The 25,403-nt window shown below is 49.3% G+C and overlaps 1 protein-coding gene across 1 annotated transcript in view; it reads right to left on the bottom strand.

The window, feature by feature from the left end:
* Positions 1-25,185, bottom strand: part of ENTPD3 (ectonucleoside triphosphate diphosphohydrolase 3) — a gene marked incomplete at both ends in the record, with an annotated part of 33,221 nt that extends 8,036 nt beyond the window's left edge. The window contains 6 exons of the mRNA XM_080715684.1: positions 925-1,158; positions 2,035-2,194; positions 3,621-3,771; positions 9,968-10,085; positions 18,233-18,360; positions 25,146-25,185. Of these exons, the coding sequence (XP_080571810.1) occupies positions 925-1,158; positions 2,035-2,194; positions 3,621-3,771; positions 9,968-10,085; positions 18,233-18,360; positions 25,146-25,185 (831 nt within the window). The remainder of the gene's footprint in view (positions 1-924; positions 1,159-2,034; positions 2,195-3,620; positions 3,772-9,967; positions 10,086-18,232; positions 18,361-25,145) is intronic.
* Positions 25,186-25,403: the final 218 nt, after the last annotated feature.

Below are 25,403 nucleotides of genomic sequence, written 5' to 3'. Positions count from 1 at the left end.
CTGGACGGACACTGGCTGGTCTGAAGTCTCTCTACCTCCCGGGCATCCAGCCTGCCTAATATAGACCCATCTAGAAGAAGCTGAGCCTGTGCGAGCCGGGCCCTGCCCCCGCCGCTTCCAGCAAGCGCGTCTCCTGTGGCCGCTAATATTATTTTGTCTGCACCCCGGGGAGTCTCGAAATTCTCAGGCTTGTTTAGCTCCTGGTTTAAAACAGTTTGTGTCCATAAAGGGAAGCCAGGACTTGAATCATTTATGAAGCATCTGGGACTCTGGATCTTCTTTGAATTTCTTATTCAAATTCACTGAAAGCCAGTCTTGGTAGCACATGCTTTATAATCTCAGTGCCTGGGAGGCTGGAACAGGAAGATCGCAGGTTCAGATCAACCTTGGCAACTCAGTGAGGCTCTCAACAACCTAGTGAGACCCTGCTTTTCAATAAGAAATAAAATCAGGTAGGATGTAGCTTGGAAGTAAAATGCCCCTGGGTTAGCCGGGCGTGGTGGCACATGCTTGTAATCCCAGCATTTGGGAGGCTGAGACGGCAGGATCACAGTTTGAGGACAGTCTCAGCTACTATTTAGTGAGGCCCTTTGCAACTCAGTGAGACCCTGTTTCCAAATAAAGACTAAAAAATAGGGCTGGGGGTACAGCTCAAGGTAGAATGCCCCTGGGTTCCATCCCTGGTACCACAAAACAGAAAGAGAGAGAGAAAGAGAGAGAGAGAAAAGAAGGAAGGAAGGAAGGAAGGAAGGGAGGGAGGAAGGAAGGAAGAAAAGAAGGAAGGAAGGAAGGAAGGAAGGAAGGAAGGAAGGAAGGAAGGAAAAAGAAAACACTGCTGTTTCTACCCACCTTCCGCCTGGAAGGGGACAGACATCAACCTCTGCTCAGACCCTCAGGGAAACACCCGCCCCGCCAGCCTGGTACCTGCAGCAGCGTGGCCAGGAACCTCTTCTCAGCCTCGTTGCGGCCGTAGCACTGGAAGCTGTGCGTGTAGAGCGTGTAGGTGTAGCCATACAGAGACACCTCCACGAGGTCGCTGCTGTTGGGCGCCCCCTTGTCTCCTGCCACGAAGGATATCTGGGTGGAGGCGCCGCCCAGGTCCAGGGCGCCCGTGGTTTCCACTCCGTGCGGGTGCACCCAGGCATGCCACAGGCTCTTCTGCATGGTGAGAAAAGGGAGTAAGGAGCGAGGCCGGGCCGTCTCCGTGGCCCAAGGCTCTCCACGCACTCCTGCTAAGGATGTCTGAGGTCCAATGGCGGCAGAAGCTTGGCAGGTAACAGCTGAGCCATAAACAAGTGAAGGGGATCAGGTGCGTGCGCTAGGGACCCATGGGGCTGCAGCGGACTGGAGCGTTCACAGCCCACGCTCTGCCCCACGTAGGATGGCAAGCTCGCTGCAGCCAGCGCCTCCTGTTGTGGGGGGATCGGCGGGGATGTCAGAGGGAGCTTGGGGTGCAGATGTTTCCAATAATTAGCCATGGCAGTTAATTTCAAATTTAAAAATACATTCGAGGTGGGGGGGGGACAAAACAGGTCTTGAACAGGATGTGGGCCAAACGCTCTCTGCAACCTATCTGCGTTTCCTTTGCACCCAAGGAGCAGGAGATGAAGGGCCTGGATTGTAGGGAGAGCCGAGGCCACAGGGGAGGCCACCTCTTGTCTGGGGATGCGGGGGGGAGGGGGGCAGACTGACTGAGGGCCCTGCAACTTGGAGACGGGCACAGAACCTGGCAGGAGCTCATTCTCCAACTGCCCTCCCAAAGATCCGTGGCCCAGTGTTTAGACCCCGTCCCCCCATTTCTTACAACTTGGCAAAATGGCCAGTTCCCCCTCCTCTGTGCATTTGGTCCTAGTGACGACCCACGCTTTGCCCAAGCTCTATGTGAGTGAATGCGCTCTCTTAGCCGCTGCCCCATCTGACCCGCGATGTTTCCCCATTGTACCCAACAGGACCATCCCCGGCATGCTCCTCGGGTGAAGCTATCACCCACTGGGTGAGGGATCGCTGGAAACCACGCCTTTGCTTTTCACGCACCTCCAGGAAATTCCCCATTATATAGTTGGCTGTAATCCATCCATACACCCCTTCCTCTTGCCCAGAAATGATCTGCGCACCCCTGAAATCAAAAGGCTGGGACTCGAAGTAGCTCTGGATGCTCCCAAGGACTTCGTCAGCTGCGGTTTCGTTTTGCAACCTAATGGGAAGCACAGAACACACGAGGGCTGGGCGCCCGCACCACAGTCTCCACACAGCCGCCCTCCGCGGCAAGGTGAGCCTCCCCGCCCCGCACAGCTTTCCAGACGTGTGCACAGTACGCGCTGCAACCCCTTTGCGAGGCGGGCCTCCCGGGGCAACCATGAAGGCAGGGTGCACCTGCTCCCTCCTGAGCTGCAGAGCAGGAAACAGCTTCCCAACAAATACTGGCTTTCTCCATCCCTGTCTGTTCCTGTTGAGCTCTCAGTTTATCAAAAGAGCCTCCTGGATGGATGCAGTGGTGCACAGCTGGAATCGCAGTGACCAGGGAGGCCGAGGCAGGAGGAGGGCGAGTTCCAAGCCAGCCTGGGCAATGTAGCAAGACCCTCCCTCAAAAAAATAAATAAATAAGGGGTAAGGGTGCAGCTTAGAGGATGAGCGCCTCTTGGTTTAATCCTCAGTACCACAAAAACAAAACAAACAAAACCTGCCAATGAGCTCAAACTCATAGTTGCAAATTCAGACATCTGCTTAACAAAAGCCCCAAAGACTTTGGCTGAGCGAAATCTGACTGTTTTAAAGCAGGGACATTTTTTTTTTTTTTGTACTGGGGGTGGATCCCAGAGGCTTTCTACCTCCAGGTTATACTCCCAGACCTATTTTATATTTTATTTGGAAACAGGGTCTCACTAAGTTTCTGAGAGCCTCACTAAGTAGCTGAGGCTAGCTTCGAACCTGTGCAATCCTCCTGTCTCAGCCTCCCAAGTACAAGGATTACAAGCGTGTACCACCACGCCCGGCTAGAATCTGACTGTTTTTTTTTTTTTTTTTTTTTTTTTTTTTTGGTGGTACTGGGGTTCCTGGAAGCCCTTCTACCTCCGGGCTACACTCCCAGACCTATTTTTGCATTTTTATTTGGAAACAGGGTCTCCTAAGCCAGCGCGCACGGCTGGCTTCGAACCTGCGCGATCCTCCTGTCTCTGCCTCCCAAGTGCGGGGATTACAAGCGTGCGTCACCACGCCCGGCTAGAATCTGACTGTTTTAAAGCAGGGACATTTTGTCATAGAAGCTACAGAACTGGGGTCGCACTGATCACACAGCTTGGCTGATGGCTTGCAGGTGCCAAAACACAACTTGGGTTTCCAAAGCAACAGAGGTGGACCCTTTCCTCCTCCTATCCCTCTCTTCCTTTTTCCAGAGTTCTCAGTAAAATCACCAAGGGAGAAGTAATGAATTTTAGAACTGTTTCTTTCTGGGTACTAAAGACTCAAAATTTTCCAACCATCAAAGCCTAAATTCATGGCAAAATATGGGCTTCTTTCTCTCTGGTTTGTTTCCAGAAATAGTGTTAGATTCTTGGCAAGGTTAACGCACTCTGGACGCTCTGGGTCCTATGGGCTCGTCTGAGGCACGTAAGCTTTATTACCTCAGCAGGCGCATCCCGGCCGTGGCTCCCAGGTAGACGCGGGTGGATCCGTGGAGGTGGGCGGGGACCTGCCCCTGGACCTTCAGCATGCAATCTTCAAAGGCCTTGGGGGCTTCCTGGGGATTATTCCCATAGCTGGAGATCCCGGAGCCTGCAGAGAGAGCAGTCAGTGTCTGTCCACATTCTCCAGAACCAACAACAATAATACAATTCTGAACTTTGAAAAATCAGCGTTGAGCCAGGCATGGTGGCGCACGCTTGTAATCCCCGCGCTTGGGAGGTGGAGACAGGAGGATCGCACAGGTTTGAAGCCAGCCGCGCTGGTTTAGGAGACCCTGTTTCCAAATAGAAAAAAAGCATAAAATAGGTCTGGGAGTGTAGCCCGGAGGTAGAAGGGCTTCCAGGAACCCCAGTACCACCAAAAAAAAAAAAAAAAAGAAGAAAGAAAGAAAGGAAGGAAGGAAGGAAGGAAGGAAGAAAGAAGGAAAAGAAAAGAAAAGGAAAGGAAAGGAAAGGAAAGGAAAATCAACATTGAAAATAACTGGGTTTGGAAGCAGGGAAAGATGCTAAGTCATGTGGTCACACAGATCGGTCCACTCCGGGGAGGAATTATAAGGTGAAAGGAAGTGACCCCGGGGCTGCTTGGAAGAATACTTCCATCCTGGAAACTTGAGACATGAGTAAAAGTGGAATAATGAATCCCGGGCGTCAGCCGCCTGGCTTCAATCACGGTTAAGCCTTCCTTTTCTCTATGTTTGCTCCCACTCTCTCCTCCTGAAGAAACTTGCTCACAGATTTCATTCTAGCATTTTAGTATGTATCACTAAAAATAATAATTCTGAAGAAGCAAAGCTGAAGTTTCATTATTATACCTAAAAAATCAGTTTTTTTTTTACACTGAGGATTGAACCGAGGGGTATTTTATCTCTGAGCTACACTCCAGCTCCTCTTAACTTTTTTTTTTTTTTTGAAGGTGGCTGAGGACTTGCTAAATTGCTGAGGCTGGCCTCCAAACCTGCAATTCTCCTGTCTCGGCCTCCCAAGTACTGGGATTACAGGTGGGAACCACCATGCCTGGCTAAAAATAATTTTTAATTTCACTTTAATTTTTTATTAACATAGGGGTTTTCCATCCTAAGAAGTACAATTTGGTGTTCTGATTCATGTATACATTGGGTAATGATTACATTGGTGGGTAATTTGCATATCGATGACCTTAAACTCTATCATTTCTTTCTGGTGAGTATGCTCAAAACCCTCTCTTCTATTTTGAAATCTACAATGCATTACTGTTGGTTATAAGCACCATTTTATGCCGCAGACAACCAGAAGCTCTCCTTCCTACGAGCTATCCCATGAGCAGCCCCTCCCCATCCCCTCTGCTCCTACTCTCCCCAGCCTCTGGTAACTAATATTCCACTTTTAACTTCTATGAGGTCAGCTTCTCTAGATTCTCTATATGCGCTAGATAATGTAGTATTTATCTTTCTGTGTCTGAATTATTTCACTTAACATAATGCCCTCTAGGTCCATCTATACTGTTGCAAATGGTAGGATTTTATTATTTTTTAAGGCAGAATAGTATTCCATTGTATATACATACCACATTTAAATCCATTAGTCTGGTGATGGACATTGGGTTGGCTCCATATCCTAGCTATTGTGAATTGTAGCTATTGTTCAGATTTCCTCCATAATCATTCTCCTCTCCTGTCCTCTCCCTTCTTCTTTCCCTCCATCTGTCTGTCTCTCATTTTTATGGCTTGGGTTATCAGTAAATTCCACACATTATAATATTAAGTCTTACTTAACCAATTGGCTCTATCCTTCCTGTCTGCTTTTTCCAGTGATCATTTAACATTTTTTTTTTCCCTATTTTTGCTCAGGGTCAATTCGGTTATTTAGGGTCTTTTATTTTTTGACATAAATTTTAGGACTGTTTTTCCAAATTCTATGAAGAATGTCATTGGTGTTTTGTGGGGACTGAAATAGGAATGAAAGCCCATGCCTTGCAGGTGAATGGCGTGTGTGTGTGTGTGTGTGTGTGTGTGTGTGTGTGTGTGTGTTTACTGGGGATTGAACCCAGTGGCATTCTACCTCTGGGCTATACTCCCAGCCCAATTTTTTTCATTGTTATTATTTTTTTAATTTTGTTTTCAAACAGGATCTTGTCGGGTTTCTGAGTCTCACGATGTTGCTGAGGCTGGCATCGAATCTGCAATCCTGTGTCTGAGCACGGCTTCTTTCTGGCCAACTGCTGATAAAAATATTCCGATACTATGAAGCCTGGTACCTACAGCAACTCTTTGGGGCATTCCGACGGGGGACAGGGTTTTGGTTGGATACAGAACGTACCCCTGAAGAGCTCAGCTAGTAAAGTTCAGGCTTGACGCAATTAAGTCATGAGGCTTATAATCTCAACAGCTGATGGATCCATTGTCATTGATGCTCTGGGTGGAGACCCAGGGACCTGCCTTTGTCTTTGAATCCCCTTGCTTGCCCTCCCTTGCTGCTCGACGTGAGAGCAGAGCAAACGCTCCCCCTCTCTCTGCTTCCCACCAGGCCTTGAGCTCCACAGAGGTCACCCGGCCTAGCACGGGCTGAAACTCTGAGACCTCCGGGGAACACGGAGCAAACCAATCTCCCTTGCTCTCGGCTGTGTGGTCGAGTTGTCCTGGATTCTAGGAGTGAGAATGTTGACCGACACAGATGGTTAATTTCAGGTTCAGGGAATTTAAAGAACTTTTGACTACTGGTTTAAAGGACAAACATAGCCAGTGTCCCTTGTGGGAGAAGGCGGCAGAGCGATGAGTGGCATGTGGGTAACCAGAATCCTCACGGGGAGGCTTCGCCACGAGCAGCCAGACCTACAGACGTCCACGTGGGGGCCACCTGCAAAGTCAGTGGCTGGTGCGCTCATGGGAAACATGAGCGACGGAGGACCGGTACCCACTGCACATCCCCAGTGCGGGGAGGTTCTGAGGGTCTGGACCTCTGGAAGTCACTGCTGGGTGAGCAAACAGTCACTCGCCCCCTCAGACTGACCGAGGCAGGGGAGGCCCAAGGATTTTGCAACTGAGAAACCAGAAACCCAGATTATCCCTGGGGAAGCCGCGTGACCTCGTGGAGCCGACACTTGCCAAACTTCGACTCTGTCATTTAAGCTTTAGTTGGTGACTTTCAGGTCACTTAAAGTATATATGGATCCCTGAGGCTACTGAGATCAAAGAAGAGAAAATCCATTTTCGGACATGCTGCTGTGGGCTCTGTGACTCTGTCCCTTCCCTAAATCACACGAGCATCCAGGGTGGCCGAGGACCCCTCCCCTGGTGGACTGCCTGTGACCCTCCCCGAGAACATCCTACCCTCCTGGTTACAGGGCCACGAGGACTGAACTGCTCTCCCAGGTTTAAAGACAGTCGTTTAACGATGGGCAGAGTAACTGTGGGCAGGGGTATCCGCCAGGAGCTCGGGTGTGGGGCTCCGTGAATAATGCAAGCTAACGTCACGGAGCACTCACTGTGTGCCTGCCACTGGCCCCCTCTTTACGTGCATCACGTCATCAATCTCCAGCTTCTTCTATCGTGCAGGCACTCCTATTACTATTTTCCTCATCCTGGTGGTGAGAGGGTGAAAGCTCAGGAAGGGAGGCAGCGTTCCAGCGTTCACACCGTCGGGTCAGGTAAGGTCTCAGCCGTGTTCGCTGCCTTTCCTGGAGGGCATCCTGTTGCCATCTTGTGTTGGGATGTGAAGAGGCAGCTCCACAGCTCGCCGAGCCCAGGGCAGACGGGACTGCTGGCCGAGGTCAGGGCAGAGAAACTGCTCTCTGTGTTTGTGGATAACAGTACCGGAGATGCTCTATAATGACATTAGCCAGACATGCATATTCAGGCGACATGGTGCCACACACGTGCGATCCCAGGACTTGGGAGGCCGAGACAGAAGGGTCGCAGGTTCTTGGCCAGGCTCAGCAACTTGGTGAGGTTCCTTGTTTCAAAATTAAAAAAATAAAATAGGGGTAGGGTGTGTGTATAACTCAGAGGTGGAATACCCCTGGCTTTCTTCCTCAGTACTACACACACACACACACACACACACACACACACACACACAATTTCATTTTCAGAAATTTTTTTAGAAACTTCAAAATTCCAATGAATCAGTAAGAAAAAGCCAAAAAAAAAATCAGTAGAAAAATAAACAGAGAACATGGACAGTCATTTCACAGAAAACAGAAATGGCGATAAGTATATGACTCAACCTTGTTTGTAACCACAGAAATACAAAATCCATCAACAAAGAAAAACAGATGAGCTACAGCAATTCATATCAATATAGATGAATCCTAAAAGCCCAATGCTAATGAATAAAGCAAATTACAGAAAAATATTGAATTACATAAATACACATTTATTTTATTTTCATTATTTATTTGTTGCTGCTGGGGATTAACCCCAAGTTCATTCTACATCCACAGTACACCCCCTGCCCAATTTTTATTTAATTTAATTTATTATTATTATTAATACTATTATTATTATTATTATTATTATTATTGTTATTCTTTTTCTGTGTGGTACTGGAGGTGGAACCCAGAGGCTTTCTACCTCCGGGCTATACTCCCAGCCCTATTTTATATTTTTTTTTATTTGGAAACAGGGTCTCACTAAGTTGCTGAGAGCCTCACTAAGTAGCTGAGGCTGGCTTCGAACCTGTGCGATCCTCCTGTCTCAGCCTCCCAAGCACTGGGATTACAAGCGTGCGCCACCATGCCCGGCTTATTATTATTATTTTTGGTGGTATTGGAGTGGAACCCAGAGACTTTCTACCTCCGGGCTATACTCCCAGACCTATTTTATACTTTATTTGAACAGGGTCTCACTAAGTTGCTGAGAGCCTCACTAAGTAGCTGAGGCTGGCTTTGAACCTGCGTGATCCTCCTGTCTCAGCCTCCCAAGTGCTGGGATTACAAGCGTGTGCCTATTTTTTTTTTTTTTAAACAGAGTCTCACTAGGTTGCTGAGACTGTCCTCAAACCTGCGATCCTCCTTTCTCAGCCTCCCAAGTACTGGGATTACAGGCATGTGCTACCACACCTGGCTCTATTTTATTTTCAACAATAGAAAAAGCTAAATATACAAGACAAAAAAGATAAAAAAGATGGAGGCTGATTCCACATCTTAGCTATTATAAACGGTGCTGCAATCAACTTGGAAGTGCAGGTATCTCTTCGATAATTTCATTTCCTTTGGTTATATCCATAGCCAGATGCTTGGGTGGACTGACTTTTGGTTTTTTGAAGAACCTCCATACTCCTGTCCATAATGGTTGTACTGAATTATACCCTCACCAACAGCGTGTAAGAGTTTCCTCTTCTTTATTTTTTTATTTTTTATAATTTTTTGCAGGTTTGGAGATGGAACCCAGGGGCATCTGACCTCTGAGCTATACCTCCTGCGCTATTTTTTATTCTTTATTTTTGAAACAGGGTCTCACTGAGTTGCAGAGGGCCTCACTAAATAGCTGAGGCTGTCCGCGACCTACGATCCTCCGGTCTCAGCCTCCCGAACGCTGGGATTACAAGCGTGCGCCGCCGCGCCCGGCTGCTTCCTCTTCTTTACATCCCCATCAGCGCATGAACGGATAAAGAAAAAGTGCGACAGATACACCGTGGGATATTAGGAGTTATAAGAGGTTCGGGTTCCCTAATCTCAGGCTTCCTGCCTTCAACTTAACTCACTTCACAAGCACATACTCTCTGAACCTTTTTTTTCCTCCCATACCTGGGATGGAACCCAGGGGCATCCTACCTCCAAGCAACACCCCCAGCCCTATTTTTTATTCTTCATTTGGAAACAGGCTCTCACTGAGTTGCAAAGGGCCTCACTAAGTAGCTGAGGCTGGCCACAAATCTGTGATCCTCCCAAATGCTGGGATTATAAACATGTGCCATCATGGCCGGCTGCCTCTGGCCCCCTTTACAGCATCCTGTGCAGATTGGGTATCAGAGAACCAGCGTGAGAAAAGGCTCAAACCCCACCTACCGCTACCACTCTAGCAAACAGTCCTTGGTTTCTGCTCCAGGGACTGTGTCTTCCACCAGCAACCATGACAGTATGTCAGGGTAGCAACCCTCAGGCCGTTCACATCCCCTTGCGTTTACAGATGAGAAAGCTGACACCAGAAAAGGGACAGGACTGGACCAGGGTGACCGTGCAGACAAGCGGCAGCTACACAGCCCCGTGTTTCCCCCAACCCCATCCAGCTGGCTACCGGCCTCCGGCCTCCCAGGGGCTTAGGGCTCCACTCACGTCCCTCGGGTAGGCGCTGGCATACTTCTGTCCTTACCTTTCACACTGCATTTGAAGGTCTGACTGACCACTCCGGTATTATTCTCCTTCTCTGCTGGCCACTGATACACATAGACGGTGGTTCGGGAAGAGCCGGCATCCAATACGATGCCGTACTGAGAAAAAAAAGCGGGAATTAGAAACAGTCCGGGCCTCTCTAGAGATTTATTTCCCAATCGACCAGTGAGAGCCCCAAATACCTCAGTCCATATGTTTTGCTTAGGGAGGGGCTGAAGAGGAGACAACTGTGGTCTCCAACCTAACTTTGGCCCCTTGGACCGTGGGCAGGGGAAGAGGTACTAGGCTATGGTGCTGTCTCGACCACGCAGGAGAATTCCCCGCGGGGCGTGAAAATATCTCTTCCTGCCAATAAAAATAGACGGAGAGCGCCACGTTCAAGGTATCCATCACATCCACGGTGAGATGGAAAGCCGCTTGCTTTGCCAGGCTCTGGCTCTCGACACTTAGGTTTCCAACTTCCTCCTATTACAAATGCTCCCTTCATGTGAAATGGGGCCACGTTAAACAGAAAAGAAAGAAAATCAAGCCGGGCGTGGTGGCGCACGCTCGCTCGTCATCCCAGCGTTTGAGAGCCTGACACAGGAGGATCACAATTTGGGAACAGCCTCGGCTACTTAGTGAGGCCCTTTGTAACTCAGTGAGACCCTGTTTCAAAAATAAAGAATAGCTGGGCGTGGTGGCGCACGCTTGTGATCCCAGCATTTGGGAGGCTGAGACAGGAGGATCGGGGTTCGCGGACAGCCTCAGCTACTTAGTGAGGCCCTCTGCAACTCAGTGAGACCCTGTTTCAAAATAAAGAATAAAAAAAATAGGGCAGGGGATGTAGCTTGGAGGTCAGATGCCCCTGGATTCCATCCCCAGACCCGCAAAAATAAATTAAATAAATAAATAAATAAATAAATAAAAATAGGGCAGGGGGGTAGGCTCGGAGGTAGAATGCCTCTGGGTTTCATCCCAAGTGCCACAAATAATAAGAGTGATAATAATCATAGTAATGCCATTGAGCACTAATGATACAGTAGGAATTGAGCAAGGTGCTTTACTAACTGCTACTGTCTATAAGGTGGATGGAATCCTTATCCTTATTTACCATATGAGGACAGACCTGGAAAAAAGCCTGGTCTAATCTCAAGCCTGCACTCAGAGCCCCAAGGAAACCAAGTTTAACAGGGCGGCTGTTTAGCAATGTGGTGCCCCATATGGGCCTGCGAACTTCCTTTGTTTGGACAGAAAGCCCCTTGCAAGCACACTTTTAAAGGGGCGGGCAGAATCGGCTGGAGGAGAGAGGGACCCTCGTGTATAAGGAGCCTGGTGCTTCCTAGAAAGGAAGAAGCCAGTTGCCCAACACCCTATCTCCGAGCGGTAGACCCAATGGGTTGGGAGACACGAGAAACTTCCGGCTGCTGCACGGGTCTCTGTAGGGGCTACAAGGACTTCAAACAGCCTGGCTAGCGGCCGTGCTCTGGACAGCACTGTCCAAGCCCTGGGCATGCAAACAGTCAGCCTGTGAGCTCGAACCCCATGCAGTAAACTGATGGAGCCTGAATTGGTCACACAAAAACACCCCAAAGCCAAGGCCTGTACAGGAGCCATCTTCAGCTGTCACAGTCCTGGGCCCTACTGGACAAGGGCTGGGATGTTGGCTGCTGGCCTGAGCAGCCCCAGGACTCCTGGACAGGTGTGTTTGGGGGTGGGGAGGGCCAAGCTGCCAGACAAAGATATTGACTTAGAGATCATCACACAGGTCCAGCCGAGTGAAAATAAAAATGACAGGCTGGCGTTTACTCTCCCAGCTGGCAGAGCAGGTCCGACCAGTAACACAAGGGGCCCGGTGACGTTTTTTTTTTTTTCGACCCTTGATTGAGTTTTAAGAGTTCCCCTCTTCAACTCTCCTGAGAGCCAGGCAAGTCAAGGCTAGCTTTAATAGCCAGGTAGCACGCTCCAGCAGGGAGGGCTCGCCACAACGGGCTGTGGGGTGCTGGCGCTGGCCCCTCCGGACCAAGTCTCAGCCGCACACAGAGCCAAGCTAGGACACCAGCACGGGAAACGCTTCAAAAGCCTTCCTGTTCCTGCAACGGCACTGCGCAGCTCAGGCTGCAAAGCCCAGCGAGAGGGGCCTGTGGACCCCCGGGAGAGGCTGCGCAGGGACACAGCAACGCTGTCACCCTGCTTCCAGTCCAACTGGCTCAGGACATCTGGTTTTTTTTTTTCTTTTGTTTGTTTGGTTCTGTTTTTCACATTTAATTTACCCCCTTAAGCAGAATGAACAGCAGGAGCCCATCTTCTCCTGTTCTTATCGCCTGTGACTTTGGCTAGAGCCCCAGGGCCAGATTCTGGGGAGATCTGCAACTCCCTCTGCACCAGAGGGTGTGCCTGCCGTGCCTCCAAACCCGCTCTTGGGGCCGGCGTTCCTGCTCCATCCTTTCTCCTCTGCACCAGCTCTGCTGGTCTGTCTCTGTCTGTGTAACCACGGGAAGCTATCTGTCCTTCCTATGGGGTCATAATAAGTATCATGGACATGACAGTCATTGGTGGTTCCTGTCCACATCCCGTCAGAACCTCGTGTTGTGAGGTGAGGTCATTTACCTTGAAGCGGCTGAGAGTTTTTCTCTTGTGGCCTGAGCCCTCCTGCACCCATGACACGCCAGAAATATTGGGGAGCTGAGTCCCCCAGAAAGCAGCTTCTCTGCCAATGATATTGGTACAGTAGAACACTGTTGAGCGCTTGTTTCCAGACCTTTGTTAAGGGAGAACTTTGAGGCAAAAGATGCACAGTTCCCAGAGATGCCAGCTGTTCAGAGGGCTGCCTCGCTGGATCGCTGGACCCTGCTGGCTGCCTTCCTTCCTTCCTGCGTATTTTCCCCATGCCCTCCCGTCCCCCCAGGATCACCCCCAGAAGATCGCTCCTTCAACAGAGTCCAGAATCTGCAGTCAGCACCGTTGACGACCGGCATCTGTCCTGAGCAGTGCGTTGCTAGGCAACCTCGTTGCTGTGGAACATCCTTCAGTGTACTCTGCAAACCCAGGTGGTGTAGACTACGGCACACCTGGGCTATCCAGGTCGCCCGTTGCTCCTGGGCTACAAATCTGTGTGGCAGGTCACTGTACTGTAAGCCACCGTACTCCATTAAGCCATAATCCCAGTACCTAGGAGGCTAAGATGGGGAGGATCGCAGGTTTGAAGCTAGCCTCGGTAACTCAATGAGATTCTCAGCAACCCACGGAGACAGTTTCTTTTCTTTTTTTTCTTTTTTTTTTTTTTTTTGGTGGTACTGGGGGTGGAACCCAGAGGCTTTCTACCTCCAGGCTATACTCCCAGACCTTTTTTTTTTAATATTTTTTATTTGGAAATAGGGTCTCACTAAGTTGCTGAGAGCCTCACTAAGTAGCTGAGGCTGGCTTTGAACCTGCGCGATCCTCCTGTCTCAGCCTCCCAAGCGCAGGGATTACAAGTGTGTGCCACCACGCCCGGCAACACTGTTTCTAAATAAAGAATAAAAAATAGGTCTGGGGGTGCACCCCGGAGGAAGAGGGTACCTGGGTTCCATCCCCAGTAGCACGCGCATATACACACACACACATACACACTCACACACACAAACAGAAAAATATGGTATAAAAGATTAAAAAAAATAGTATACCTGTATAGGGCATGCATGGAGAACATGCGTGAAGCTTGCTGTGGGTAAGTCGGTGAAGTTGAGTAGCGTGGAGACCCAGGAGAGGACTCTACACACAAGACACAGTGCCTAGGCTGCATTAAATTGAGTTTTTAGAAAAATGTCTTCCTCCAGCCAGGCATTGTAGAGCACATGCTTGTCATCCCAGTACTTGGGAGACTGAGACAGGAGGATCGCAGGTTTGCAGCCCTCTGCAATTTAGTGAGGCCCTGTTTCAAAATAAAGGATAAAAAATAGGGCTGGGGGTATAGCTCAGAGGTAAAATGTCCCTGGGTTCCATCTCCAGTACTACAAAAAATTTTTTTCTCCAATAATAAATTAATCTTGGCTTACTGCAACTTTTTTATTTATAAACTTTTTAATGTTTTTGACTTTCAATCTTTGGTTTTAATGCATTAAAACACCAAACATGAGCTGTGTGTAGTGGTGCCCACCTGGAATCTCAGTACTTGGGAGGCTGAGACAGGAGGATTGCAGTTGGAGTCCGGCCTCAGCAACTTAGTGAGGCCCTCCAGAACTTAGTGAGACCCTAAGTGTAGGGGTGTAGCTCAGAGGTGGAATACCCCTGGGTTCAATCCCTAGTACCTCAACACATAAATCACATTGTACCATGAGCTGTAGAAAAATAGTTCCTTTACAAACTTGTTCTATAAGTTTTCTTCTATTCTCTTATTTTTTTAAATTTCTGGTTAAAAAATAAGACACAAACACATGCATTAGCCTGGGCCTCACAAGGCCAGGGTTGTCAGTGTCACTGTCTCCATTCTCCACCTCCTGTCCCCCTAGAAGTTCAGAGATAACAACACCCAAGGTCGCCAGGGGTAACACACATGGAGCCCATGTCTCCATGGTAACAAGGCCTTCTTCTGGCATCCTCCTCAAGGACCTGCCTGAGGCTGCTTTACACTCAATTTTCTTTTTTAAAACAACAAGAAGGCATGCATTCTAAAATAACAATAAGAAGTCTAGTGTAGAAATTCATAAGCTGAGCCGGGCATGGTGGCACCCGCTTGTCATCCCAGCATTTGGGAGGCTGAGACTGGAGGATTGCGGTTCGCAGACAGCCTCAGCTACTCAGTGAGGCCCTCTGCAACTCAGTGAGACCCTGTTTCAAAATAAGAATAATAATTTTAAAAAAGGGCTGGGGGTGTAGCTTGGAGGTAGAATGCCCCTGGGTTCCATCCCCAGTACTGCAAAAATAAATAAATAGATATATGTATAGATAGATAGATAGATAGATAGATAGATAGATAGATAGATAGATGGATAGATGCCTCTGCCCTCCCCATCTTCCCTCTCAAACCTGCCCTCTCCCCACCCCCGGCAAATCCCCAGAGCAAAGAGCCTTGTGCACCTACATGTGCAGAGCTCGGAGCCTATCTTTGCTCTGTCTACACCTGCCACAAGCATGTCTCCGACCACCCTCAGGAGGAGGTCCACCCTGGTGGCACTGGCACCGGGGCATGTTCTAGGAGGGGGAGCAGGAGCTGAGGATGAACACATTTCCTCGGTCCCCCGGAGGAGATGATTCTGAAGCGCCACAGAGCTGGTCCTTATGAAATGTGGGGCCTGGGGAAGGGGCCCCAGTTGCCGGAGACTAATGGGCTTCTAGCCTTACCCTGCCTCCCCCAATTGCACAGACCTTCCTGCATCTGCAACCTTCCTTCCTCCTCTCCTCTCAAGCAGGGGAGGAGTGCTCCTGGGAAAGGCGGGCGGGGGGTGGGGGGACTAGTAAAGGGAACAGAAGGGTCTGGGGCTCCAGTTCTGTCTCGCCACTCACCAGCCCACCTGTGTTTACTCGCTTGCAAAATGGGGTCATTGCCTGCTCCCTACAGCCAGCCCGGGAATCAGCACAAGGGTTAAATGAGAAAACTCAGAGGAAGACCTCACTACCCTGAAGAGTGTGTGCATGGCGGAGGGAGACAGTATTGCTCTTGGGTGCAGCCCTGATGTCACACAGTTCAGAGAACGAGGCAAAGGTTGGAGCCGGGGAAACGGCTTCTCTAGATCTCAGTTCATGTCCTGGGGCAGCCGGGCAATTTGTTTTCCTTTCAAGGCTGGATACTTGCATAGGATTTTTTTCTCTTTTATTCATATTTTCATGAAGGATGAGATTCGTACCTCAAATATCCCATCAAAGAACAGCATGCCGTGATCCAAGGAGGTTCTCATATAATTTTTTTTTTAACTTGGGGGTGAACTCAGGCACTTTCTGCTTCTGAGCTACACTCTGGTCCTGTTTTATTTTTTATTTTGAAACAGGGTCTCACTAAATTGCGGAGAGCCTCACTAAATCGCCGAGGCTGGTTGTGAACCTGCCATCCTCCTATCTCAGCCTCCCAAGTACTGGGATTACGAGTGTGGACCATCATGCCCAGCTTCATCTAATCCTTTGAAAGGGATGTTACATCAAAGGCCATCATTGGCCGGGCGTGGTGGCCCACGCTTGTAATCCCCACGTTTGGGAGGCGGAGACAGGAGGATCGTGCAGGTTCAAAGCCAGCCGCGCTGGCTTAAGAGACCCTGTTTCCAAACAAAAACTATAAAATAGGTCTGGGAGTATATCCCAGAGGTAGAAGCGCTTCCAGGAACCCCAGTACCACAAAAAAAAAAAAAAAAGCCCATCATTGCCATCATTGAGCCCAAGGCAATATTAGTTTCTTTTAAACACTTCTATTTCCAAACACTTCTATTTCTATTTATCTATTTGCCTTCGAGTAGTCACTAGGAACAAGAAAGTATACAAGGGCTGGTAAGGCCAAGTGTAAACCTAAGTGAGAGTCAAGTCACATGGTTGAGTCTCCTGACCCCTGTGGGTCCCCAGCTATGGGTCTAAATGTTCTTTTTTTTTTTTTTTTTCAGTACTGGGGATGGAACCCAGGGGCATTCTACCTCCAAGCTACACCCCCAGCCCTAGTTTTTAATCTTTATTTTGAAACAGGGTCTCATTGAGTTGCAGAGGGCCTCACTAAGTAGCTGAGGCTGTCTGTGTACTGTGATCCTCCTGTCTCAGCCTCCCGAATGCTGGGATGACAAGTGTGTGCCACCACACTCGGCTCTTGGGTCTAAATATTCTTAATGCATCAAAACCAAAGGACAGCCGGGCATGATGGTGCACGCTTGTTATCCCAGTGCTTGGGAGACTGAGACAGGAGGATTGCACAGGTTCAAAGCCAGCCTCAGCTACTAAGTGAGGCTCTCAGCAACTTAGAGCCTGTTTCCAAATAAAGTATAAAATACGTCTGGGAGTATAGCCTGGCGGTAGAAAAGTCCCTGGGTTCCACTCTCAGTAACACACACACACACACACACACACACACACACACACATGACAATATACAACCCACGCCACCAAGTGGCTCTCGAAGCCTAAAATACATACTGCCTGGCTCTTTGCAGAAAAGTTGGCTGACCCCTACCCAATATGACCAACTGATGCACTGACTCTCTTCATGTTCATCTGACAGCCCCTTCTGGGTGTGGGGCCTGGCTTACCCTTGGGAGGCAGCCGGGAAAGGCTCCAGGGAGCCCTGAGAATGAGTGTTCTGACCACAGACCCCATGAGCCACACCTGCCATGTTGCAACCCCAAGGACCCAGCTATGTTACAATCATAATAACAGAGTTAGGCATGTCCCTGAAGGTCCCATCGGGACCCGGGACATAACCAAAACGCTCTGAGTCATCGGCCTGATGCCATCCTCACAAACCTTCTCTAACCCACCCCTCACAGAAGCCTCCTGTAGAAGAGGAGCGCCGAGCCCCCAAAGGCGTTGCAGCCTGGCGATGGCCCGTATTCTCCCTTGAACACTGTATATTTCTTGTCTTCGTAAATAAATGGTCTGTAGCTCTGCTCCCTGCCTGGGAAATTCTTTTGCAACCTGTTGTCCACACCACAATAATGGAATCACCTCCTGCCTCCGAGGGCATCCTCAGGGCTACAGCTGGAGTGATAGACCATTCATAGGTGACCAGAAATTGTCTAAAAGGCCATTTGGGGGTCCTGGAGGCCGTGTGGGGACCCAAGAAAGGCCCCTGTACTCAGCACAGGCCCTGAGTAGTTTTTGCAGGTAAAGTGTCAGGTTCATCATGGCGCATATCTTAGACCCAGGAGAGGTAGGCATACAACTCAAGGATGACTTCTCAAGTCTGATTTTCTTGTTCCAAGCTGTATGTTCTGAGCTAGCCCAGACGAGCAGCCTGGGTTTCCTGGTCTTTATCCATGCCAGGCTTGTGTGGTTTCTTGAAATGGACAAGCTGGTAAAAATGGAAACTGAACTACTGACTATTCTTTGGTCACCATCTAAAGATCTTGACTACCAATCACATCTTTGGCTCCCAGAGTCAGACATCGGTGAGAGGCCACGGAGTCCTCAGAGAAGGCAGACCCTCCCACCACTTGCCCTGGGCCTTAGACTTAAACATCACTTCTGCTTGGGCCTTACACCATTTTTTCCTGGCTCCAACCAGAGGCAAGGGGAAATTATTATAAAACTCATAGCTTAAGAATAATTGCGGTCGTGGCCCGCTTTTTTCTTTCGATGCCAATGCCATCACGCTCACCTTCAGTCCTGGAGGGAGGATCTCTGGGTGGCGGATCTGGACGAGTGTGATGGCCACAAGCACCACAATGCTCACAAGCAGGACCGCGAGGGTGATGACGGCGGGGGTTCGGGAGAGAACCCTGAGGCCTACAATGGAAAGACCCAGAGGAGACGTGAGGGGAGGTAGGAACCAGGCCCTGGTCTTCTTTGCAGAATCGACAGAGTGGGCCCATAATCATGCCCATAGTCATTTCCTCTGGCCTGAGGGACCCGTTAAGAGGCGGTAGCAATTTGGCTTCAGACCCATTTATCCCCTGCAAACTGTAGAATGAAATGCTGTTTGCCGGGACAGCGTGCACGTGGTCTAGTTTTCTGGGATCGCTTAGAATCCACCATGTCACTGGCAGAAGAATGGCTGGAACTAGGGAGCATTGAGATCAGCTGTTCTCAGGAAATCAAGGAGTGTGTGTTTTCATGCAGATATAGGAAAGAAAAGTTACTTGTTAAATGAGGAGGACCATCATCAGTAGAGTAGTGGGAGGTGATTGGGGGAAGGAGATGGTGGGTGGGGTAACGAGGTTCGAGGAAGAGAACAGCTCAAATAAGGTTACGTCCATTCCAGAAGGTATCAGTGCGGATGCCACGAACACATGGGGAGGGAAGAGGGAAGAGGGAAGAGGGGAGAGGGAAGAGGGAAGAGGGAAGAGGGAAAAGTAAAGAGGGAAGAGGGAAGAGGGAAGAGGGAAGAGGGAAAAGGAAAGAGGGAAGAGGGAAGAGGGAAGAGGGAAAAGGAAAGAGGGAAGAGGGAAAAGGGAAGAGGGAAGAGGGAAGAGGGAAGAGGGAAGAGGGAAAAGGAAAGAGGGAAGAGGGAAGAGGGAAGAGGGAAGAGGGAAGAGGGAAGAGGGAAAAGTAAAGAGGGAAGAGGGAAAAGGAAAGAGGGAAGAGGGAAGAGGGAAGAGGGAAGAGGGAAAAGTAAAGAGGGAAGAGGGAAAAGGAAAGAGGGAAGAGGGAAAAGGAAAGAGGGAAGAGGGAAAAGGAAAGAGGGAAGAGGGAAAAGGAAAGAGGGAAGAGGGAAAAGGAAAGAGGGAAGAGGGAAAAGGAAAGAGGGAAGAGGGAAGAGGGAAGAGGGAAGAGGGAAGAGGGAAAAGGAAAGAGGGAAGAGGGAAGAGGGAAGAGGGAAGAGGGAAGAGGGAAAAGGAGAGAGGGAAGAGGGAAGAGGGAAGAGGGAAGAGGGAAAAGTAAAGAGGGAAGAGGGAAGAGGGAAGAGGGAAGAGGGAAGAGGGAAAAGGAGAGAGGGAAGAGGGAAGAGGGAAGAGGGAAGAGGGAAAAGTAAAGAGGGAAGAGGGAAGAGGGAAGAGGGAAGAGGGAAGAGGGAAGAGGGAAGAGGGAAAAGGGAAAAGGAAAGAGGGAAGAGGGAAAAGTAAAGAGGGAAGAGGGAAAAGGAAAGAGGGAAGAGGGAAAAGGAAAGAGGGAAGAGGGAAAAGGAAAGAGGGAAGAGGGAAAAGGAAAGAGGGAAGAGGGAAGAGGGAAGAGGGAAGAGGGAAAAGGAAAGAGGGAAGAGGGAAGAGGGAAGAGGGAAGAGGGAAAAGGAAAGAGGGAAGAGGGAAGAGGGAAGAGGGAAGAGGGAAGAGGGAAGAGGGAAGAGGGAAGAGGGAAGAGGGAAAAGGAGAGAGGGAAGAGGGAAGAGGGAAGAGGGAAGAGGGAAAAGTAAAGAGGGAAGAGGGAAGAGGGAAGAGGGAAGAGGGAAAAGGAAAGAGGGAAGAGGGAAGAGGGAAGAGGGAAGAGGGAAGAGGGAAGAGTAAAGAGGGAAGAGGGAAGAGGAGAGAGGGAAGAGGGAAGAGGGAAGAGGGAAGAGGGAAGAGGGAAAAGGAAAGAGGGAAGAGGGAAGAGGGAAGAGGGAAAAGTAAAGAGGGAAGAGGGAAGAGGGAAGAGGGAAGAGGGAAGAGGGAAGAGGGAAGAGGGAAAAGGAAAGAGGGAAGAGGGAAGAGGGAAGAGGGAAGAGGGAAAAGGAAAGAGGGAAGAGGGAAGAGGGAAGAGGGAAGAGGGAAAAGGAAAGAGGGAAGAGGGAAGAGGGAAGAGGGAAGAGGGAAAAGTAAAGAGGGAAGAGGGAAGAGGGAAGAGGGAAGAGGGAAGAGGGAAGAGGAAAGAGGGAAGAGGGAAGAGGGAAGAGGGAAGAGGGAAAAGGAAAGAGGGAAGAGGGAAGAGGGAAGAGGGAAGAGGGAAGAGGGAAAAGGAAAGAGGGAAGAGGGAAGAGGGGTGGGTGCGGAGGGAAGGACACCACGCGCTGTGTGCGTGTACGCGTGTGTACCACTTTGAATCTCACTATGATGGATAATTACAACGCACTGATAAAAGGCTGTAAAAAAGCACGCATTGGAGCCAGGGAAAATATTATGCAAATTACTAGGCACCACTGAGGTAATGCAACATTTTTAAAATGTACCATTTAAAAATCTGGCTGTTCTCCTAAAGCAAATGATATAATATCTTATTTTAAAATAATCTCAAGTAGCCGGGCATGGTAGTGCATGCCTGTAATCCCAGTACTTGGGAGGCTGAGACGGGAGGATTGCAGGTTCAAAGATACCTTCAGCAAGTAATGAGACTTTCATCAAACTAGCGAGGCCCTGTTTCAAAATAAAAATAAAATAATGCTGGGGGTGTAGCTCGGAGGTAGAATGCCCCTGGGTTCAATCTCTAGTAGAACCACCAAAAAAAAAAAAGAAAAAGAATCTCAAGTAGCCAGGTGTGGTGGTACACTCCTATAATCCCAGTACTTGGGAAGCTGAGACAGGAGGACTGTAGTGATACTCTCATCAACCTAGCGAGACGCTGTTTCAAAATAAAAATAAAATAGGGCTGGGGGGTGTAGCTTCCCACTGAAGTTCAACCCCCCTACCACGCACGCACGCATGCACGCATGCACACGCACATGTGTACACACACGCATGCACACACACGCACACGCACGTGCACACACATGCACGCACGCACACACACACACGCACACACACACACAATCTCAAATAAAAGAAATTAGTACTGGGTGGAAATTAATAAACGGAAATTATTTCACTTGAGTGAAGTCCTACTGCAGGCAAGCAACAGAAATCAGGCGGATGACGCCCGCAGACCTGCGCCGGGGAGTGGGTGCTGAGGTACTGGCAACGCTCTGTATTGATAGGACTGGGGGTATGTGGGTGTGTGCAGTTGTCAAAATTCAAGTCTTTCAATGTCCTTTGGGGAAAACTTGAAAAGCAAAGAAAACCAGAATCTTAGGTACAGTTTCCCTTTTATAAAGATTCTATAAAGGGTCCTATCTTAAAATATATGCTGTCAGAGGTAAGACTATCTAATTTAGAGGTGCAATTTAACATTAACCCATTTCACCGTATATAAATTACTCTTTCTTGCACTCTTTGGTTCTTTGTGGTGCTAGCGATTGAACCCAGGGACATTCTACCTCTCACCTACACACCCAGCCCCATTTTTATTTCTTATGTGAAAAGCAGGTCTCACTAAGTGACAGAGGGCCTTGCTAAATTGCTGAGCCCGGCCACAAACCTGCAGTCCTCCTGCCTCAGTCTCCCAAGTTCTGAGATTATAGGTATGTGCCTCCATGCTCGGCCCTAACTTCTTTAAAAATATAAAATGTGAGCCGGGCGTGGTGGCGCACGCTTGTAATCCCCGTGCTTGGAGGAGGAGACAGGAGGATCGCCACCCGCGCTGGCTTAAGAGACCCTGTTTCCACATAAAAAAAAACTTTAAAAAAATAGGTCTGGGAGTGTAGCCCGTGGAAGTGTAGTAGCCCGGAGATAGAAGGGCTTCCAGGAACCCCAGTACCACACACACACACACACACACACACACACACACACACACACACAAATATATATATATATATAATGTGGTTCATTAAAATATTGTTTATCTAGCTTGGCGTGGTGGCGCACGCTTGTAATCCCCGCGCTTGGGAGGCGGAGACAGGAGGATCGCACAGGTTCGAAGCCAGCCGCGCTGGCGTAAGAGACCCTGTTTCAAAAATATAAAAAAAAATAGGTCTGGGAGCGTAGCCCGGAGGTAGAAGGGCTTCCAGGAACCCCAGTACCACAAAAAAAAAAAAAAGAAAAAAAAAGTTCAAGGACAGCCTCAGCTACTTAGTGAGGCCCTTTGCAACTCCTGTTTCCAAATAAAGAATAAAAAAAAAAAATAGGGCGGGGAGTGTAGCTCAGAAGTAGAATGCCCTTGGGTTCTATCCCCAGTACGGCAAACAAACAAACAAAATATAGAGAGAGACAGATAGATTAGATAATAGTCTTGATAGAACCGTCAAGGCATACATAGAAATGGCACCCAAATGGCAGATACACAAAGAAAACTGTAAAACTGGAAGATAGCCGAATTCAGAGACTCCTAAACACATCCCTTAGCAGCTGGCTGTTTTTGTAAACTCATTAGAAGAAAAGGCTCGTTTCCTCAGACTCCCCAGCCACATCTCCGTGATGACCACGTGTGGCCTTGGCAGCCCCACTGGCTGGCTCCGCCACAGGGCAGCCCCATCCTGGTGAAAAGAACCCTGGGGTAGACCCTGCTGTTCCAGAACATTCACTCCTAGTTCATCACGGGGTATGCCCTCCCACTCTTCTGTTCCTAGGAGACCTCTTCCTGGGGTACACGAGGACATGTGCATGCCACCACAATGAAGTTAGACGCAGCCCAACATCCGATTACGCGGTGACGCTGGCCGGCCGGGACCCGCGGTCTCAGGGGCTCAGAGCAGACAACGCTCTCGCCCTATCCGGTTCCCCTGGAGCACAGATGCAGCGGCCGACACTTCCTGATGTCAGAGGGGTCACTCCACATCGGAGCTCTCCTTCCTTGTCACGGAGAGCGCAAACTGGTCTGTCCTCGAGGAAGGGCACTTTGTCAATATTTACCGAATTGCCAGTGAGCACGCTGCGTGACTTGAAAGCTCACTTCTGGGAATCTACCCCACATGTGTAAAACCCATGTGCAAAATGGCTTATGTGTAAGGCTCCTCAGGGCAGAATCATTTGTAATTCCCGCTGGGGGAGAACCGACCACTGTGGAGTGGACCTTCAGAAAGCTGAAGGGATCCTAGATCACCTCTCTGTCATTGCAGCTGACAGTACAAGAGCCAGCCAAGAACCAGCCAGTCCATAGAGGCCAACTTCTACATCAACGCTCACTCCCTCCCTCTTTCTTTTTTCTTTTCTTTTCTTTCTTTCTAGACTAGAAGCCAAAGACATTTTACCTCTGAGTTCATCCCATTCCCCCCTTTACAAAAGTGTTACTTTTGAAATAGGGTCTAAGTTCCTGTGGGTTTCACTAAGTTGCTAAGGCTGGCCTCAAACCTGAAATCCTCCTGTCTTAGCCTCCCCAGTACTGGGATGACAGAGGTGTGCCACCACGCCTGGCTTGTATCAACTCTCACCAAATTCATATATCAGTGTTACCAACAGAGGTTCAAAGGATCTCCTGTCTAACCCCACCACCATGGGACATGGGGTTAAATTTGTCCTTCTGAAACAATGTGACAGGTCAGTCATTATGGGATGTTCCAGGATACATGTTAAAATTTCAAAATTTTGCAGGGCATAGTGGTGCACACCTCACCTTGTAATCCCAGTACCTTGGAAGCTGAGATAGGAGGTTCACAGGTTTGAGGCCAGCCACAACTTAGTGAGACCCTGTTTCAAAATAAAATATAAAATAGGGCTAGAGATATAGCTTAGAGGTAGAATGCTCCTGGGTTCAATCCTCAGTACAAAAAAAAAAATGTTTTCAAAATATTTTAGGGCCAGACATGGTGGCACATGCTTGTAATCCCAGCATTCAGGAGGCTGAGACAGGAGGATCGCTGTTCACGGACAGCCTCAGCTATTAAGTGAGGCCCTTGGCAACTCAGTGAGACCCTGTTTCAAAATAAAGAATTAAAAATGGGGCTGGGGGTGGTGTAGCTTAGGTAGAATGTCCTCGAGTTCCATCCTCAGTACCCAAAAAAAAAAAAAAAAAAAAAAGTTTTAGGGAAAACCTGAAAATTGAAGTGAACCAGCCCCTTAAACACAATATCCCTTTAAAATTTTTTTGCATACATTGCTCTTTCTCCTAAAATCATATCCTTTTGGAAGACAGGAATATTCAGCTGAGGCCTGAATAGCGAGCCTTCCTCCGAGAGGGTGCGATACGCACACAGCGTCCTGACCACAGCCACGCGGCAGCCTCCTGAATCCTCCGTGCTTCAGCAGTTTCCAAGCAAAAAGCTATGATTACCTCCAGCAAATCCTTGCCCGGGCAGAAAAATCTTATTACCAAGCAAAATGAGCGTGGCTAGATCTCATTCATTACAGAAACGCAGCCCGGAACTGTGCCATCATCGGGGCTGGACAAATACCGTAATTGCAAGGTGCCATCTGACCCTAGAGAGGTCAGAGCTTTCTGGGCAACTCTCAAAAGTGCTGGGTGGCAGCGTGTGCGTGCAGGAGAAGAACTTTCATCCTGTGTCTGTTGTTTCAACCGTAGCACGTCCAAGCGCTGCTTGGCGGGGGACGGGGGGTGTTGGGGGAGCCCTGCTAGCGAGGAGAGCTCCCAGTACAATACAACCCATCACAGAACAGCAGTATTCTAACGCCAGCCTCACACGCACCGCCAGGTAAAGGAAACCACAAAGGCCAAATTAATGGATTATACAAACCGGAAAAACCATTTAAGCGAAACATACATGTTAGTCCTTGTTCTGTGCCGGTTGGATAAAAAGCATTACTTTCCTCTCCCCAAGAAACGTCAGGGCAGAACTGGGGTGAGCAACTGGATCTCGAAGCGGCCGGCTGGAACAGGCTGGAACAGTCGTCATCGCAGGGACCTGGCTGGCTCGCCCCTCCTGGCCCCCCCTCCCCCCCAGGGCCACTCACCTGCTCGCTCACAGGGCTGGCGGGTCATCACCCTGAGCATCTTCAACGCAGCTGCAGGGAGAGGACACAGAGCCACAGCCTGTGAGAGCGCCTGGCGTCAGCAAGTTCCCACAGCTCCCCCACCTAGGACACAAGCCCATTCCCTCCAAATCCAGACCTCCTCCCGGACAGTGAGCCCGCACCCAGAACTTCAGAGATAGACCCGAAGCTGGAAACTTAGAAACTGCCCTCAGCTCCCCACAGGGAAGGCCAGGGCCA

The sequence above is a fragment of the Muscardinus avellanarius genome, assembly GCF_963383645.1.
Source record: "Muscardinus avellanarius genome assembly, chromosome: 18".
NCBI classification, from domain to species: Eukaryota; Metazoa; Chordata; class Mammalia; order Rodentia; family Gliridae; genus Muscardinus; species Muscardinus avellanarius.
This window is presented reverse-complemented; position numbering and strand designations above follow the sequence as displayed.